General features: G+C 37.3%; 1 protein-coding gene across 3 annotated transcripts in view; it reads left to right on the top strand.

The window, feature by feature from the left end:
* MIB1 (MIB E3 ubiquitin protein ligase 1) overlaps positions 1-15248 on the top strand; it is an 82198-nt gene that overhangs the window by 60462 nt on the left and 6488 nt on the right. For 2 of the 3 annotated variants that reach the window (XM_035564091.2, XM_035564094.2), the window contains exons 16-20: positions 4369-4550; positions 6364-6556; positions 8326-8404; positions 9955-10068; positions 11209-11309. In XM_035564091.2, coding sequence (XP_035419984.1) covers positions 4369-4550; positions 6364-6556; positions 8326-8404; positions 9955-10068; positions 11209-11309 — 669 coding nt within the window. The remainder of the gene's footprint in view (positions 1-4368; positions 4551-6363; positions 6557-8325; positions 8405-9954; positions 10069-11208; positions 11310-15248) is intronic. The other variant, XM_035564092.2, reaches the window with a different exon arrangement.

The following is a 15248-nucleotide window of genomic DNA, read 5'->3' on the forward strand; positions in this document are numbered from 1 at the left end:
TGTTTTTTGGCAGCATAAGTTAAAGTATATCCTGCATTACATTGCAGTGTAGGCAGATTTTTTTTTTATGGAGTTTTTAACATTTAGTCTCTGCCTTTGTTAAAGAAAAATATGGGTTCAAAATAGTTCTGCAGCACTCTTTCATAGCAAACGCATGTGGCTGCCAAAAATCAAAAGTACAGTAATACAGTACGGAATAAGACTAAAATAATGTTTTCTGTGGTTCAACATCTTGCATGACTTCGTAGCTTTAATTGTCTAGGTGCTTCTCCAGCCTTCTAAAAGCTTCTTCTGTTAGAACAAAGCATTCTTAATCTTTGCATGTTGATTAAGTATCTTCCTGACAGAGTTAATTTCAGAAATGGTGCTATAGTAAGGAAATAGTCAAACTCCCGTTAATAAAGGTCAAAATCTTTTTACTAAAAAAAAAAGTGCTCACACCTGAAAAGCTGTCCAAAGAGTATGTGCAACGATGAATTTTATAGTTTTGCTGATAGGAAAAGGAAAATTATGGAGTGACTTGAATTGTGGAAAGCAAACAGCATTTTTTCTGTAAATAGTGAAGATGTGCAGCATAACAGAGGGAATCAGATTTGCTGAGTCATTTGTTACCAATATCATAATACTTTTTTCTAATTTTAACTATATGTGATAGTTGCAGCATTTCATTCCAAAACAACTTGATTGAAAAGTCTTTGTTCAGAACAGTAATTCAACTGTACAACAAATATTTTTCAAATAGGCTTCTTCATTTCACTGAAATATACCGGCCTAAGTATGGCCGCCATATATAAAAAAAAAAATGCTTGTGTCCTTTCAAGGGACGGGAAGAAACCAATTGCAGCTCAGATGTGTTTCCATGATCTGAAATGGACTCTGTGAGACTGGTCAAAATCCTTTGTGTGCACGTATTTAATTTTGAAATGAACGAGCAGGAAGCAAGTGGTCTTTCTCAGATTCCGCATTTCATACATCAATTTCTCAGTTGCCTGTCTATCTTAGTGATATCCACAACGAAACTGGATGAGTTGTGTTTTGAGTTTTTTAGTACAAGACGTGTGGTTTTCACCTTTTAAATTTTCTTTTTGAGTTTTATCTTTCAGAGAAAAAGATGGTTTAGTTTTTGTTTTCTTCTCCATGCTGTTTTCTTGTAGTTTCATTTGAGCTGTATAGGTTTAAAAAAATTTACACTTTTGGCTTCACTTTGGTTGGTATCTTAAAGACATCTCTGGGCTGTTGTCTTTAAGATACCAACCTGCTGAGCCCTAGGGTGCATCATTGTAGTATAGCACTTCAACAATTATTGTTTTTCAGTATTTTCAACTGAAATGAAATTTCACTTGCAGGATTTTATATTTTGGTTTTTTATTGTGTGTGTTAGTAAGCTGTTTCATGTTTAACAGCAACTTCGTTGAAAATCTACCCTTTGTTACTTTTTCCTTTAAGCACGGCTTAAATACAAAACATACTTTACTGATACTGGGAACTTACGAAATAAGTGGAATTTTATGGAATGAATTCTTTAGTATTGATTCGAGTAGTTCCTTGTGAATGTCAGTATTAAGCTGTTGTAATAACTGAAGCAATTTTTGTCAGTTTTGTTCAGTTGCTATTTTGATAGGACAGACTATTTAAAACGCATGTTGTCAACAGTTGACAGTACAGATAGCCCTACCGACTTTAGGCATCAATATGAATAATAAGTGTATTTTATTAGCATTCATTATGAAGATTGTACAGTTGGGAGGAGGAGAACTTTTCTGAAGTCCAGTCCCCAACACCATAAAAGAAGTCATTTCAGTTCCTTTATTACAGATGCAGTGTTCCTTAGCCTATGACACTTTTTATTCTAAATAAACGTATAATTCCACGGCCTTATATAATGTCATGTATTTTAATACAGACATCTTCTGGACCCTTAAAACACTTCTAAGATCTAAAATGTAGCCACTGCATAAATGCTAGTTTAAACTAAAGGAGCTCTGATGGAAGTCAGTTAGGTCACGTACTGGTTAAGGGGTCAGTAGTTAAAATAACGCAGACAATAATTAGTGTTTGTGTGGATTATGCCAGGAAGAGACTTCTCTCCTGCAGGTGGATGGGCTGGGACTGGCTTGTGCTGATACATTTCTGATCTAGCCTCCTCCAGAGGAGACTTGCTGCAGCTATACTGGCCCGAAGACATAATGTCTATTTTTGCTTGTGTTGTTTTTTTCTCCATCCTGTGTGCCTGAAATGTTGCAGACTACCAAGTGTCATGTGTTGTGATATTGTCTTGATGATTTTAAAGCATACAGCATGCAGAGGTGTTTTAGGACTCGAGATTTTCTTGAATGATGTTGGTGACTGTTCCAGGTGGAGGAGCCAGTCTTGGCGTAGTGTATGCCCATACCGAGTGAAGCAAAATATCCTGGTAGCTGTGTTTGATTTTCCTCTTGGAGAAACAACAATAGTTGTTTCATTCTGGAACAGCTCAGAGCCCGTGAGGTGCAAGTGTGGATGGTAAGAGAACTTGCGTCCCAGGAACTAAGAGAGGACTAGAGCAGATTGGTTGCAGGCATGCCTTCAAAGAACGTCTGCTCTGCCAGTCTCAGAGCAAATCGGCTTTCACTGGGCGTTGTGCTGCCACAGCTGGATTACAGACAGGACCCAAGGTAGACAGATTGTAGATAAAGTCTGTGCTTCACTTCAGCTAATGCTGTAACTGAAGTGCAGAGAAACGGGCTGAATTTCTAAACAAAACTGGTTTCGTGATCTGAACACCACAAACCAATTTCTCCCTGTAACTTACTGTTTGTCTTGTTATGAAATCTTTCAAGCTATGCAGTTTTTATTTGATCATAGGAAAGTGTGCTGGACCACGAGTATCCATGAACTCATGAAGCAATCTTCAAGAGTCTTGTAGCACTTAAGTAACATTTGTTTATATAAAAAATTCCAGTTAGAAGGAACTGTAGACTGATTTTTATTTTTATTTTTAAATTGCTTTCCTAAAACTGGATGGCTGTATGATGGCAAAGATAATCTTGCAGATAATCAAGGCAAGGGAGAGAATTCTAAGGCATACTTCACATGCTGCAAGGTATGGGCCCAAACCCAGCTTTGTTCTTCACAAGTCACCTCTGAGGGCTGGGAGGAGTAACTAGAGAGGTTTTGAAGACAGTTTTCTTCATGGTTCAGACTCAAAGGTATGCAACCTTTGGATATGGGACAGATATTTGGTATTTGAAATTTATTCCTATATGCTGCAGCGTCTAAAATAGCACACCTAGTTCTCTAAACACAAAAGATCATTTTGTCTAGGGTAATAGTCATTAATTTTTTTAAGGGTGGTACTTGACACCCAGCTTTTAGAAGAAGAGGTACAGGGATAGACTGCACAAAACAGAAGTGGGATAGAATAATGTAAATCGGTCAAGTTGGGTACTTAAATCAATTAGTGGGAGTGAGGTGCGTACAAAATCCTGCCTCTCTCCCAGTGTTGAAGCCTTGGTGACTCCGGAATTCAGCACTTAAAACTCCTTGAATTGAATCTGTGCCAGCTGTGCCCAGGCTGCTCCTTTGAATAACAGTCTTGTGTGGTTTGCTGAGGGACTCTTGGTGGTGCCAGCAGTTTCACACGATATGTAGTCTGCATTACACTTCTGCATTTTATCTGATCAAGCTTTAGTACAAAAAGATGCTGGGAGAAGGCCCAGAATACTCCAGAGTAGGTGAATCCTGTCATTGTGGGGCTGTGGGAGTGAGCCTTCTCTCTTTGTTTTTCTGGCTGGCCCTGCGGATCGTGCATAATAGGTACGCTAGTACAGAAAATACACAGATACAGTAGCTGCGAAAGGGTGAAGCAGTGTTACATGATTAGGGACAGGTAGGTGAATTTAAATCCCTCCATGCTGAGAAGACGGCTAAAATTAAGTCTGTCTTGGGCAGGTGCATTACTCACTAGGCTACTGAAAGTGTGTTCACTTCTGTGCCAGCTGTGTTTTCTGTCCAAGTGCAGTGGTGGTAGCTTCTCATGTGTACTCAGCAATTTTAGCGTGCTTTGGCTGTATTTTCAGTAAAGACCCAGTGGGACTATGCCCTTTAATGCTTGTGTAGTAGGACAGCCCCTTGACAAGTGTGTGCAGCGTGCAGGAGATGGAGTGCTTCAATAGGAGAACTATTCCTTGCAGAATCGTAGTTCCTTAAAGGAAAATTGAGTACAGAATTAAGCAACCATACGATAGTTTTGCTTTTAGTTCTAGAGTTGCTTCCTTGAGCTTTCAGATTCGTACGTGTGTGTGTGTATGTGCTCGTGCTTTCCTTTGGCCAGACTGCTCGTAACTGTAGAGAGTCTCTCAAGTTGCTTACGTATTTGTTGTCTTTCAGTTAATAATGGGACTTGGCACTCAGGGAGCGGAGAAGAAGAGTGCAGCATCCATTGCCTGCTTCCTGGCAGCCAACGGAGCTGACCTCAGCATTCGTAATAAGAAGGGGCAGTCTCCTCTCGATCTCTGCCCTGATCCTAGCCTCTGCAAAGCACTGGCTAAATGCCACAAAGAAAAAGTCAGGTATGTATATTAATAAAATACCCCGTTTCTGAATCTCTGTTTTCTGTAGATCAACTGATGCATTTAAAACATCGTGCTTTTGTTACCTATAGTGTTAAAACGCACAAGCTTTTTCTTGGCTTTCACTCAATTCGTTGTGTTCTGTGATACATTGAATACTATCTACGCATACCTTCCTTGAAACCTCTGCAAGTCTTACAAGAGTTTCACACTCTGAAGTTTGAACTGTGCCTCATTCCCAGGCCTTGCTCCTCCTCTGGCTGGTACCAGCCCACGGTGGGTTGCACTCCTGTCTTGTGGTAGCTGGGTCTGAGTAGGGCTTGCTTACTGTTCTCACTCACCTCCTGTGCTGAGGATTTGCTGCAGGCATTATACCAGTGTGTTTGGAAAAGCCGAGGTTTGTAATTAAAGGAAAAACAGGTATCTGACCAGGCTGCGAGGAATTATATTGGGAGGGTGGGAGACTGAATAGATTTGGGGTTTGGTTACTTTGAAGTGGCTCTTTCTAAGCGGGGCTGGGTTGTAGCAATTTTAGAGAATGGGACTAGATGGTCACCAGGGTAGGTTTCCCCCCCACACCCCTACCCCCACCCCCACCCCACCCCGAAGCTTGGTTTGCAAGGATTTTGATGAGTTGAGAAGTAATCAGCACTGGTTGTTACATTCAGTTAGGGTGGGGATTGCAGTACCAGGGCCTAGAAGCACAGCACAAAGCTTTTTTATATGGGAGGGGGGGAATGGGGAGGTGGCAAAGTGCCGCTGGAGGTTGGTAAAACTCCAACTCCTGAAAAGAGGTGGGGGGACATCACTGAAAGGATAACTGAGCACCGGGTCTGGTTGCCCACAAAGGCTGTGAAATCTTTCTGGGCAAATTTTGAGGACTGGAATGGAGAAAAACCCAGAATAATGTGAATTCAGGGCTGACCCTGGGATGCATGGAGTACCTCTGGAGTACCTGTCAGGCTGAATGACTGCATGACTTTGTAAAAAGAAAAAAGAGGGGTTAGGCCTGGCACCTCAGAAGCACTCCTTTAGGAATTATAATTTCACCAAAATGTCATCAAGTGCACTTAGTGTGAAAAGTTACAGCTTGCTACTCGTCCTAGTTGTATTCCTGTCACTGGCTTACATGATTCTTATCCTTAACTCTGCTCAAAAGTCAGTGCATGGAAATGAAAATCGTACTTTCAAAATGTCACAGAGAGAGACTGTTCTTGTTGACGTTGCCCTAGCACGTAAGGTGCTTAATTTTCTGCAGAGTCTTTTTGTCTGTCTCAGCCTCATCACCGTGGCTGTTCGTATTTCTTGCCACCTTTTATGGGCTTGTGAGCGTTGTAGGACTGAGCTGTTTACGTTTAACCCATGCTCCCTCTGCTGGGTGAGCTGCAGCATAGGACACAGATGCAGGGTGAGGTCACTTCAGGAGTTCGGGGCTTCTTTTACAAGTCAGCTGTTTGGAAAGTATTACAAGTATATTCAGGCTTTCTAGGTGGTATGGTGTGCAGTTCTGAATCTATAGGGTGTTATTACTCTGTTAAAAACTAAACTCATGAGATGGGAGGGAAGGTTTTTTTTTTTTTTTTTTTGCATTTACAAGATGCTATTCCAATTTGTGTGGTCTGTTTCTAAAGAATGACTAATCTGAGCACGAGACCTCACACTTGTGTCAACTGTGCACTTTGGAAAATACAGTTGGGATTGTGTTATGATATACACTGATGCTTGAATGTATAGGAACATACAGATAAGCAGCTAATTGATGTGGAGTATGAGTTCAAAAAAAAAAAAGTCTGACTGCAAGGTTTCTTTGTAGTGGTCAGGTTGGTTCCCGAAGTCCGTCTATGATCAACAATGACTCTGAAACCTTAGAAGAATGTATGGTGTGTTCAGACATGAAGAGAGACACTCTGTTTGGCCCGTGTGGACATATTGCCACGTGTTCTCTGTGCTCACCACGGGTGAAAAAATGCCTCATCTGTAAAGAGCAAGTTCAGTCTAGGACAAAGGTAAGCATTTCCAAAGCTTTCTGTTTCTCTTTCTATTTTTAATGTGAAAGTAAAAAAGGAGGTCAAGGCAAAGTGTATATTTTAAGCTGTATTTTGCCTTACAGGTATTTCACTGGATGGAATTTTCAATCTTTTTGATATCTCGTCCCAACATTGTATGATAATCTTGTCTGTTTGCCTGTATTCGTGTCCTATCTGCCCCTCATTCTCTCTCTCCATGTCAGTGTCTTTATTGCTCAGGTCATCAGAGTTCATAGTACAGCCACCTGAAGTTGTTTTATTTTATCCCATGTTAAGATAAATTGCTGCTCTTCCTGAAATATAATTTCCTCAGTTATACTGAATTCTTTTATTCCTTAGGGCTGCTTGGAAAGATTATTCATCTGTAAACTGAGCTCGTTATGTGCTTGCTTTTATTCAGTATTATTTTCATCTTTATTTTCTCTTTTTCTATTTTATTTTATTATTTTTACTTTTTGAATCAATGAATTTTATTACACTTTCTTCTTCAGAATATCAACCAGTTGTGCCCTATTTCAGGGACCTAATCTCAGTAAGTTCCTCATGTTTCCCAGATGGTTGCTCCCACGTATTTGTGACTAGGCTGGGTACATCCCCATTGTTTTTCTGTTTGAGTATTCCTTTATTCCTAGTAATCGCCAGGTCTTGTCCTCCTTGTTGCTTTTTGGCTGTTTAAAAAAATAATAATAAAAATCTCATATTCCACTTACAGGTTTTCTGATCTGCAGAAAACCCACTCTGTTCTTTTTATCTCTATCCAAACACCTTTGGCTAGTCGGCTTCTGTGTTTCTTCTCTGTCTCAGAGTAAATATACAACTTGCAAATACAAATTAGTACTGTTTTTACTGTTCACTATTCTATTCTTCTTAGACTGTTCACTCATTCTGCCATGCATATTTTCGAAGGCGAAATGTTAACATAGTGTGAGCTCCTTTTCTGTAAACTTTCTTTATAGTCAGTGGAAAGGTTCTGCCACGGGGGTTCAGAGCAGCAAAGTATGTCTGCTGCCCCCTCATCCATCTAAAGAAGACGATCTATGGAAATCAGCTTTCCTAGGTGAAAGCTAACCTTTGTGGATAACCTTTCTTGGATTTCTTTTGCTAATTTGGAGAGTATCTATTCAATAATTTTCTAATGTTCTTCTGTATAAACACTTAGCGCAATATCTGCAGTGCTAAGAAATGAATGAACCTGGACAACAGTTTTAGAAGAAGTGGTCCAGGCCCGTATGAATGGAGTGGCTTGAGGTGTCTGTGGCCACTATATCCATACAGTTTGTCACGTTAAAGGGCATGGGAAAACCCTAACCCAGAATATAAAACAAATTATTGTAAATTTGTCTTGCAAATATGTTTTTGTATATATTACATTACAATTATATATATACAAATTTGTATATATAGTATACATATGATTTGTATATGAATTATACATATATACAATTTTATCTAAATGGTGGAGCAAAGAAAGAGAAAAGAGTAAAGAAAAATAAACACGCTGTCCTAGCTGCTTCTGTGTGCCTGTCAGTATACTGAACATTAAAATAATGCCAGCAAATGTGTCTTCTTAGAAGTCAGTGTGATAATTCCTTTAAATTGAATTTTGAGGTGATGAATTAGTAAACATAACTAACATTAGATGGAACTTCTTAAAATCCACATGCCTTTCCAAAGAGAATGAAAAAGCAAATTGATGTAGACAGCAGAAGATAAACTGTTCTCATATGTATGTTTATTGTACTTTACAGATTGAAGAATGTGTGGTGTGTTCAGACAAAAAGGCAGCAGTGCTTTTCCAACCTTGTGGTCATATGTGTGCTTGTGAGAGTAAGTAGACTTGACAGGATGTTCTTTTTGAAATAGTCCTGAAACAGAACATTTTAAATAAAAGATTGCTGAAAGCTCATTAATGATCTGACTTCGAGTACAACTTACCTGATAGTTTGGTGTGATAATGAGAAGGTTGGCATTACTTGGCAAGCTGATAATGAAATATTTAGAGGACAAAGTGGAGATTTCCAGAAATTCAGAGAGCAGTTGCTTCTCTCTGAATTATTTAATAGCGAGTAGGGTTGCTCGGATTATAGCAGCCTGCTGTATAAATTTCATTCATTGTTTTGGTATAGTTTTCTGGGTGTGTTCAAAAGTGCAAATCATGTTTTAAAAAATACTGTAAGTAAATATTTTAATATGCTTCATTAGTGATCTACAGATTTGCCCAAGGGCTCTAATTTTTCTATAAAAGATACATCATATATCCTTGCAAAAAGACATAGGAGATCTCCAGAAATCTTCTGTCTTGAGAATAATTGGGTGAGAATACAGCCACCATCTTGTCATCAGACATTTCAAGGCTTTGTTGAAGGGTCATTTGCCTAGAGAAGAGCAGTAATTGCTGCTGAGGTACTATAGGAGGGGGAAGGTAGTCTTTTCCAATAAGTAATTGCTTGTTTGGTCTTGTTAAAGAAATCTGGTTTCTTTCTCTGCTCTGGCTGAGAGACCTGACATTGCATCACTGACTTCACTGTTCCTGATCCTGATCCCAGTCCTGATCTGGGCTCTTCCTCTGTCTGCAGTTGAAAGATGATGAGAGAATTTTTTTAATTAGTTTCCCAGGAAGAGGACAGTAAAAAGATTAATCACTGTGGTGAAGGATTTCAGCAGTGAAATACTCATTACCAAGTCAAAACTGTAACAGTGATAGCAAATGGCTCTACAAATGCAAAAGGTTTCTTTCCAGATCATTTTCTGTAGATCTTTTGTAAGCATGATGAGAAGGAGTCCTCAAATTTGTGTACTTTATAAGATCTACTCTGTTGATTCACAGTAACCTTCGGCAATTTTGAGACATTGTCACTTGCCTTTTGCAGAATAATGCTAGCTTTCATTCTAGGATGGTATCAAAACATATGGGTTTACTCTTTTGAGGTCAAGGAGCCACCTCTGTTTGCCCCTGGCATGTTAGTACAATATGTGAGATCTTTGGTTATAAAGGAAAAAGCAGGTAATCAAGACATTCTTGGAAGTTCTGGTCTCAAATGGGCGTGATTTTACTTTTTTAACTTCTGTAATTCTTGTAGAATAGATATTTGCGTGGAAAAAGAGGAACCTGCTCACCAGAAATAATGTTAAAAGAAAATAAATAGAACAAGGTTGCTTTGGATCCCAAACAAGAGATTGTTTATGCGTGTGATTTACAGAAAATGAAGTGAAAACAAACACAAGTAGATATTTGTATTGTAAACCTTTGTTATGGTATTGGTATATAGTTACTGTGAAAAGAATACAAGCTCGTGAATACAAACAAGCTCGTGTTAAGAGAGAAGAAAAATGAGAATAGCAGGATTCAGAGTTAACGTATTTCTCTGTCCCCTCAGATTGTGCAAGCTTGATGAAGAAATGCGTACAATGTCGGGCAGTGGTAGAGCGAAGAGTGCCTTTCATAATGTGCTGCGGAGGGAAAGGTACAGAAGATACCACTGATGATATTTGTGAGTGACTCCAAGACCCATACTCTTTCCCTTCCCCCCTACCAACTTCTTATTTTCTTTCTTATTCTTTGAAATGACCTAAATCTTTCCTCTCCTTTTTGAAGAAAAGTTTAGTAAAACAATGTTGTCAGGTATCCATTTTCCATTTTTGCTGCCTTCTATGTTGGTAACAATGCTATGATAGCACCAGTCATTTCTCTAAAGGACTGCCTACATTGTCCAGAGTAGAAGCTGAAACATATATGACTTCTTGGCCACTTATTAATGACCTATGAAGAAAAAGCTGAAGATTGACTGTGATTGTGCATGAGAGTACATACATGTATTATTTTTATTTCTGGAACTGACTAATAAAGAACTAGTAAATATTTAGCGTCTAGATATAAGCAACTTTCATGACATTGTTCAGTTTTACATCACCTGCTTTGATTTTCTAAAACTTCTTGTGACTTCTCTGAGTAATTTCTATGAATTATTTTTATGGACTGCGTGTGTGGTATGCAGTGTTTGAATTGAATTTTACCTGTATTGGAATATTAAGTCATTCTTTTCACACTACTCATAAATGGAGAAGTATAACCCTTAAAATCAGGGTTGTAAATACTTTGTAAATTTGAAATTTGTCTTTTGAAGTACTTGTCTTTTTTGTTCGTTTGTTTGTTTCATATAGCAACATTGCTTCCTGGATCAGTCAAAGACAAAACTGATAACCCGAGTTGCTTTAGAATTTGAACAAATTATTTCTATACTTGTGTATAGTTTTGATCACCAGATAGAATCAGCTGTGTGGATAAAAGTGTTTTTCAGTGTGAAAGAACTCGGCTTGCTTTTTTTTTTTAACATGCAAAAAACTTTACTGGAGGAGCATCACTGACAAATAAGAACTCTAACAACACTGAGGTGCTTAGAGGCATTTTGAGCATTATTATTGAGGAAATATTTGCTGACTTTGTTGCTACAAAACTCAAAAGTTCTTCAGGAATTGAGCTGCATTGAGGTTATAGTGAATTAAGTTAGATGATCAAATATATTTGAATTACATTATTTCAGATAATTGAAAATTTATAGTTAGTGTTCTGGAAATAATTATTCCAGTTTCATTAGATGTAATCACATATCTTTATTTTCTCTAAATTACAGCAAGTGGAAACATTCCAGTTATGCAGAAAGACAAAGACAACACTAATGTCAATGCAGATGTACAGAAGCTGCAGCAACAGTTACAAGACATCAAGGAACAGGTAAAAGTGCTAGATAAAAATTTTATGGACCACTAAGGTAACTGGAAGAAGCCGGTGCATCTTCTGTTGTTTAAAACAAAATAACACATTGAAGTGACTCAGGTCTTAAATTTTAGTTAACCAATAATTTTTGTGATGTTCATTTGTCTTCCACATACACATTTAAAAATAAAAACCAAAAAGAAGTGGCAATTTTTGATAATCCGTCTATTAAAACATCTGTGTTGGTGTGACTAAATAGGGTGGTCTGCCCAGTCAGAACGTCCTATGCCTGTTCAGCTGACCTGAATGTACTAGCTACAGCAGTTGTTCCCACAGAACACTGATGAAAGTAGATATTCTTCACTGCTCTGTATCTAGCTGAACCTTAACTTGTCTGTTCACGAGCTGCCTTTGAGCAGTGGCTGGCATTTAACTGTAGCATCTGGTTTATGTACTGTTAAAACGATTTGTGTGGTTGCAAAATTAAATCCATGGAGTGTAAGTTAAGTTATTTGAATATTTGGAATGAAATGAGAGTTTTTTTCTTTTGTAATTATGCATCATGTTTGCAGGTGGAAATCTATTTATATTGGCTATAGAGAGTGATAATTCATTAGTTAATTAAGTTGCATGCAATTTAGAAACCTAATAAAAGCAAACAAAACTCCTCAAAATTAATGTTTCAGAGAATTGAGAGTTGCCTGTTTAGATTTGTTACGCCTCTAAGTCTAGTTCCAGTAGAATTATTGAAATACTTGTCTACATGCAGGACTTGTCCTGTGGTAAATCACTACATGGTTTCCTTGCTTTTAGAATCATTTAGAATTATAGAATCATTTAGGTTAGAAAAGACGTATAAGGTCATCTAGTCCAACCTTTAAACCTTTTCCATCTGAATAAATGAAAATTTAAGGTTTTTCAGCAGTAAAAGACTTGGAGTATTTGACTGTTGTATGAACTTACCGATGTGATTTTTGACTTCCGTATGTATAACATAATTGGAAAAAAAATGTTTTAATGGATATAGGAGACAGAGAAACTTTCTTGTTATACAGCTTGCCTTTTCCTCTTGGAGGCTTACAGCAGTCTGTAATGCTTCAGTGATGGCAGCATCACATCTAGCTGAGGTGGTTGTTACTCTCAGCTGTTCTTGTGCATGAAAGTTAAGACTGAAGTTTTGGGTCACCAGTTCTAGGGCCCATGCCTAAATGCCTTATATTTGAGAGCTGATATGCTGTCAAATTTTAATCTTGGTGGCATGTCTGTGAAAAGCTGCTCCTGTCGTATGGTACAAGACCCCCGTAGCAGTAGAAGTTCTAATATCTGACTAAAAGCATACTCTTTCATAGTTTGTGTCTGCAAAAGAACATGCAGATTAAAAATTGTCATTTGAAAAATGCATGTCTTCCTGAACGGTAACATCTGGAGCTACTGCATATCTGTGATTTCTTTGATCTGCTGTTCTATTTCAGTTTTACTTTTTATAACATTGTTGGATGAAAAGAATAACTTTGTTGATAATAAGGTTACCGCTTTGGCATTTAAAATGATAGATCCAAACATGCAGATGATTGCTCGAATCCAAGTAATCTGTTTTCTTCAGATGTATTTTTTTTTCTGGTTACTTTATTTTATGAGTTTATAAATGATTTGAGTTCTGCTTGGATATGGTAATACTTTTTTTTAGTGGAGGGATGTGAAAGAAAAACTACTTCATTTTACAGTTTTTCTCCTTGATTAGATGTGATCTCAGTTGTTTTTTCAGTTCTCATAAGGTGCTCTTTCATTCATAATAATTTTGTCTTTCTGTAGGGAGTTGCTATAGCAGGGAGCTTTCTAATATCAGGAAGTTATGTTGTATTAGGGAGAAAAGAATAATTAATTTATACATGTTGTTTTCTACTTGTATTTTCTGGTTTTCATACTTGCAGTAGTAAGAAAGATTTAATACTGGAATGCTTTGAGAATTGAGGTTCATTCTTTTGCTTTGAAATGCCCTTTTGTCCATTAATTTTAATTTTTTTTTTTTTTAAATAAGTATAGAACAGATGATTATTCAATGCTTGTTTGACAAGAAAGAGGTGGTTCTGGTCATTCTCGTGCAGATTTTGGCTTGAGGCTCTTTCTTGTTTTGCTTATTGTCTTTACTGCTTATTCTAGTGAGGGGGCAAGTTTTATATCTCATTTATGAGTAGAAAGGATTTGATTACAATTAGTCATCTGATCTTTTTGTGCTTGAATTGATGCATAGCATTTGACCTCAGTCATGTATGCTTTTGCTTTGTGCTTTAACAGTTCACTCTTTTGTTACAATGATAGTTTTGTACTTAAAATTAATTTGTTCTCTTTCAGCAGGTATAAACCTGTTTCAACTCATACCTTCAATGATAATCTAATATGTTAGTGCAGCAAGCTTTTAAAACCATTTCTCGTGCCAAGCAGAAGTGATGCCTGATGTCAGCTGAGTCTCCCACATCTGACGACCACACCATTCTTCAGGGATTCCCTGAATGTGAACCCTTTTGACTGTAATTGTGATACCTTCACCCCATTTCATACATTATCATCATCATCTGTCTAATACCTTGTGTATGTTCCTTCACCATACTTACATCACTTTCTTTCTACTTAACTTTGTTTTGTCACTGTGCCACCTGTATATTGTTGGAGAAAATGTTTTTAGTAATAAGGAAATATTTCAAGCCATTTAAATTGTTAGTGGTAAAAATTGATTTATTTGAATTATCAGGCCAAGTTATAATTAAAGGTGTGATGAGTACTTTTTCAGACCTACTTTTACTTATCCATAGAAGTTATTTTTACATATAACAGATACAGTGCCTTTTTATACCATTTGTTTTCCTTCAGAAGACAGTAGCCAAATGATTCACGCAGGTAAAAGATGTAAAATGTGATTGCATACAGAGGACACTCTAGCAAACTACTGGAAATAGATTCTGCTTATTTCCTGCTGCTGTGGCACAAATTGGCTGTAAGGCATATAATGATGTTTATTCCCCTGTAAAAGTGCATCTGAGCAGGTAGTTAAGTAATGAAGGCTACTAATAATTTTCCTACTTTATGAAGTAGAATAAATGTTAAAGTAGTATCATATTAAGAAATAAAACAATTCGTGTATTTTAAATATTCCACATTTGTACTGAGCAGGAGAAACTGGGCAATTCTAATGAATATGCAATTGCAGAAGAGATCTAGAAAATGAAAATGTTAGTATTTTTGTGTTTCACTGAATTAATTCATAAGAAGCAACAGTGTTTGAAAAGATATTTTTGTATCCCTTGATGGGGTTTCCATTTTTCAAATAGTCATGTAGCATTTTGGAGAAAAGCAAGTCTTTTTAATTTCAGTAATTCTAACATTATATTTAGGCAAAACGGCAAATAATTAAGCTAAAAACGTAGAATAAGGGCTGCAATTTTTTTTCTCCAATGGTAAGATTTGGGTTGCTTTGTCAGTCCTTTATCAAAGGACATCAGGTTAATGGTGTTAGATTATGGATACTTGTCACAGGACAACTGCATATTCATTGGAAACTGACAGCTGTTTCACTCATCCTGAAGATGGTAGGTTACTGGCAGAAGCAAGCTCTAATTTTTCCATTGGGAAGTGTAGATGATGACGTGGTGTGAACGGAAAGATAAGCTGGACTGACTGACAGACAGTCAATCTGCAAATTTTTAGTTTCTGAGACTGTTTTGGTACGATAGTTTAGAAGTTCTGGCAGAGCTGGAGCATGGTGTTTGTGGAGTGATTTTTTTGTATCCTTTTCCATATAACAAATTGACATAAGGTTTTATCTGGAAGTTTTACATATCTACTAGCACATTATGCTGATGTCCTGGAAATCAAAATAGGCATTTGGCCAAATTCCATGCAAATTTAAGCTCTGTTTTATTTATTTACTTATTTGTTTTTGTTTTTATTTTTGTCTTCATC

Source organism: Cygnus atratus, chromosome 2 (genome assembly GCF_013377495.2).
Source record: "Cygnus atratus isolate AKBS03 ecotype Queensland, Australia chromosome 2, CAtr_DNAZoo_HiC_assembly, whole genome shotgun sequence".
NCBI lineage: Eukaryota > Metazoa > Chordata > Aves > Anseriformes > Anatidae > Cygnus > Cygnus atratus.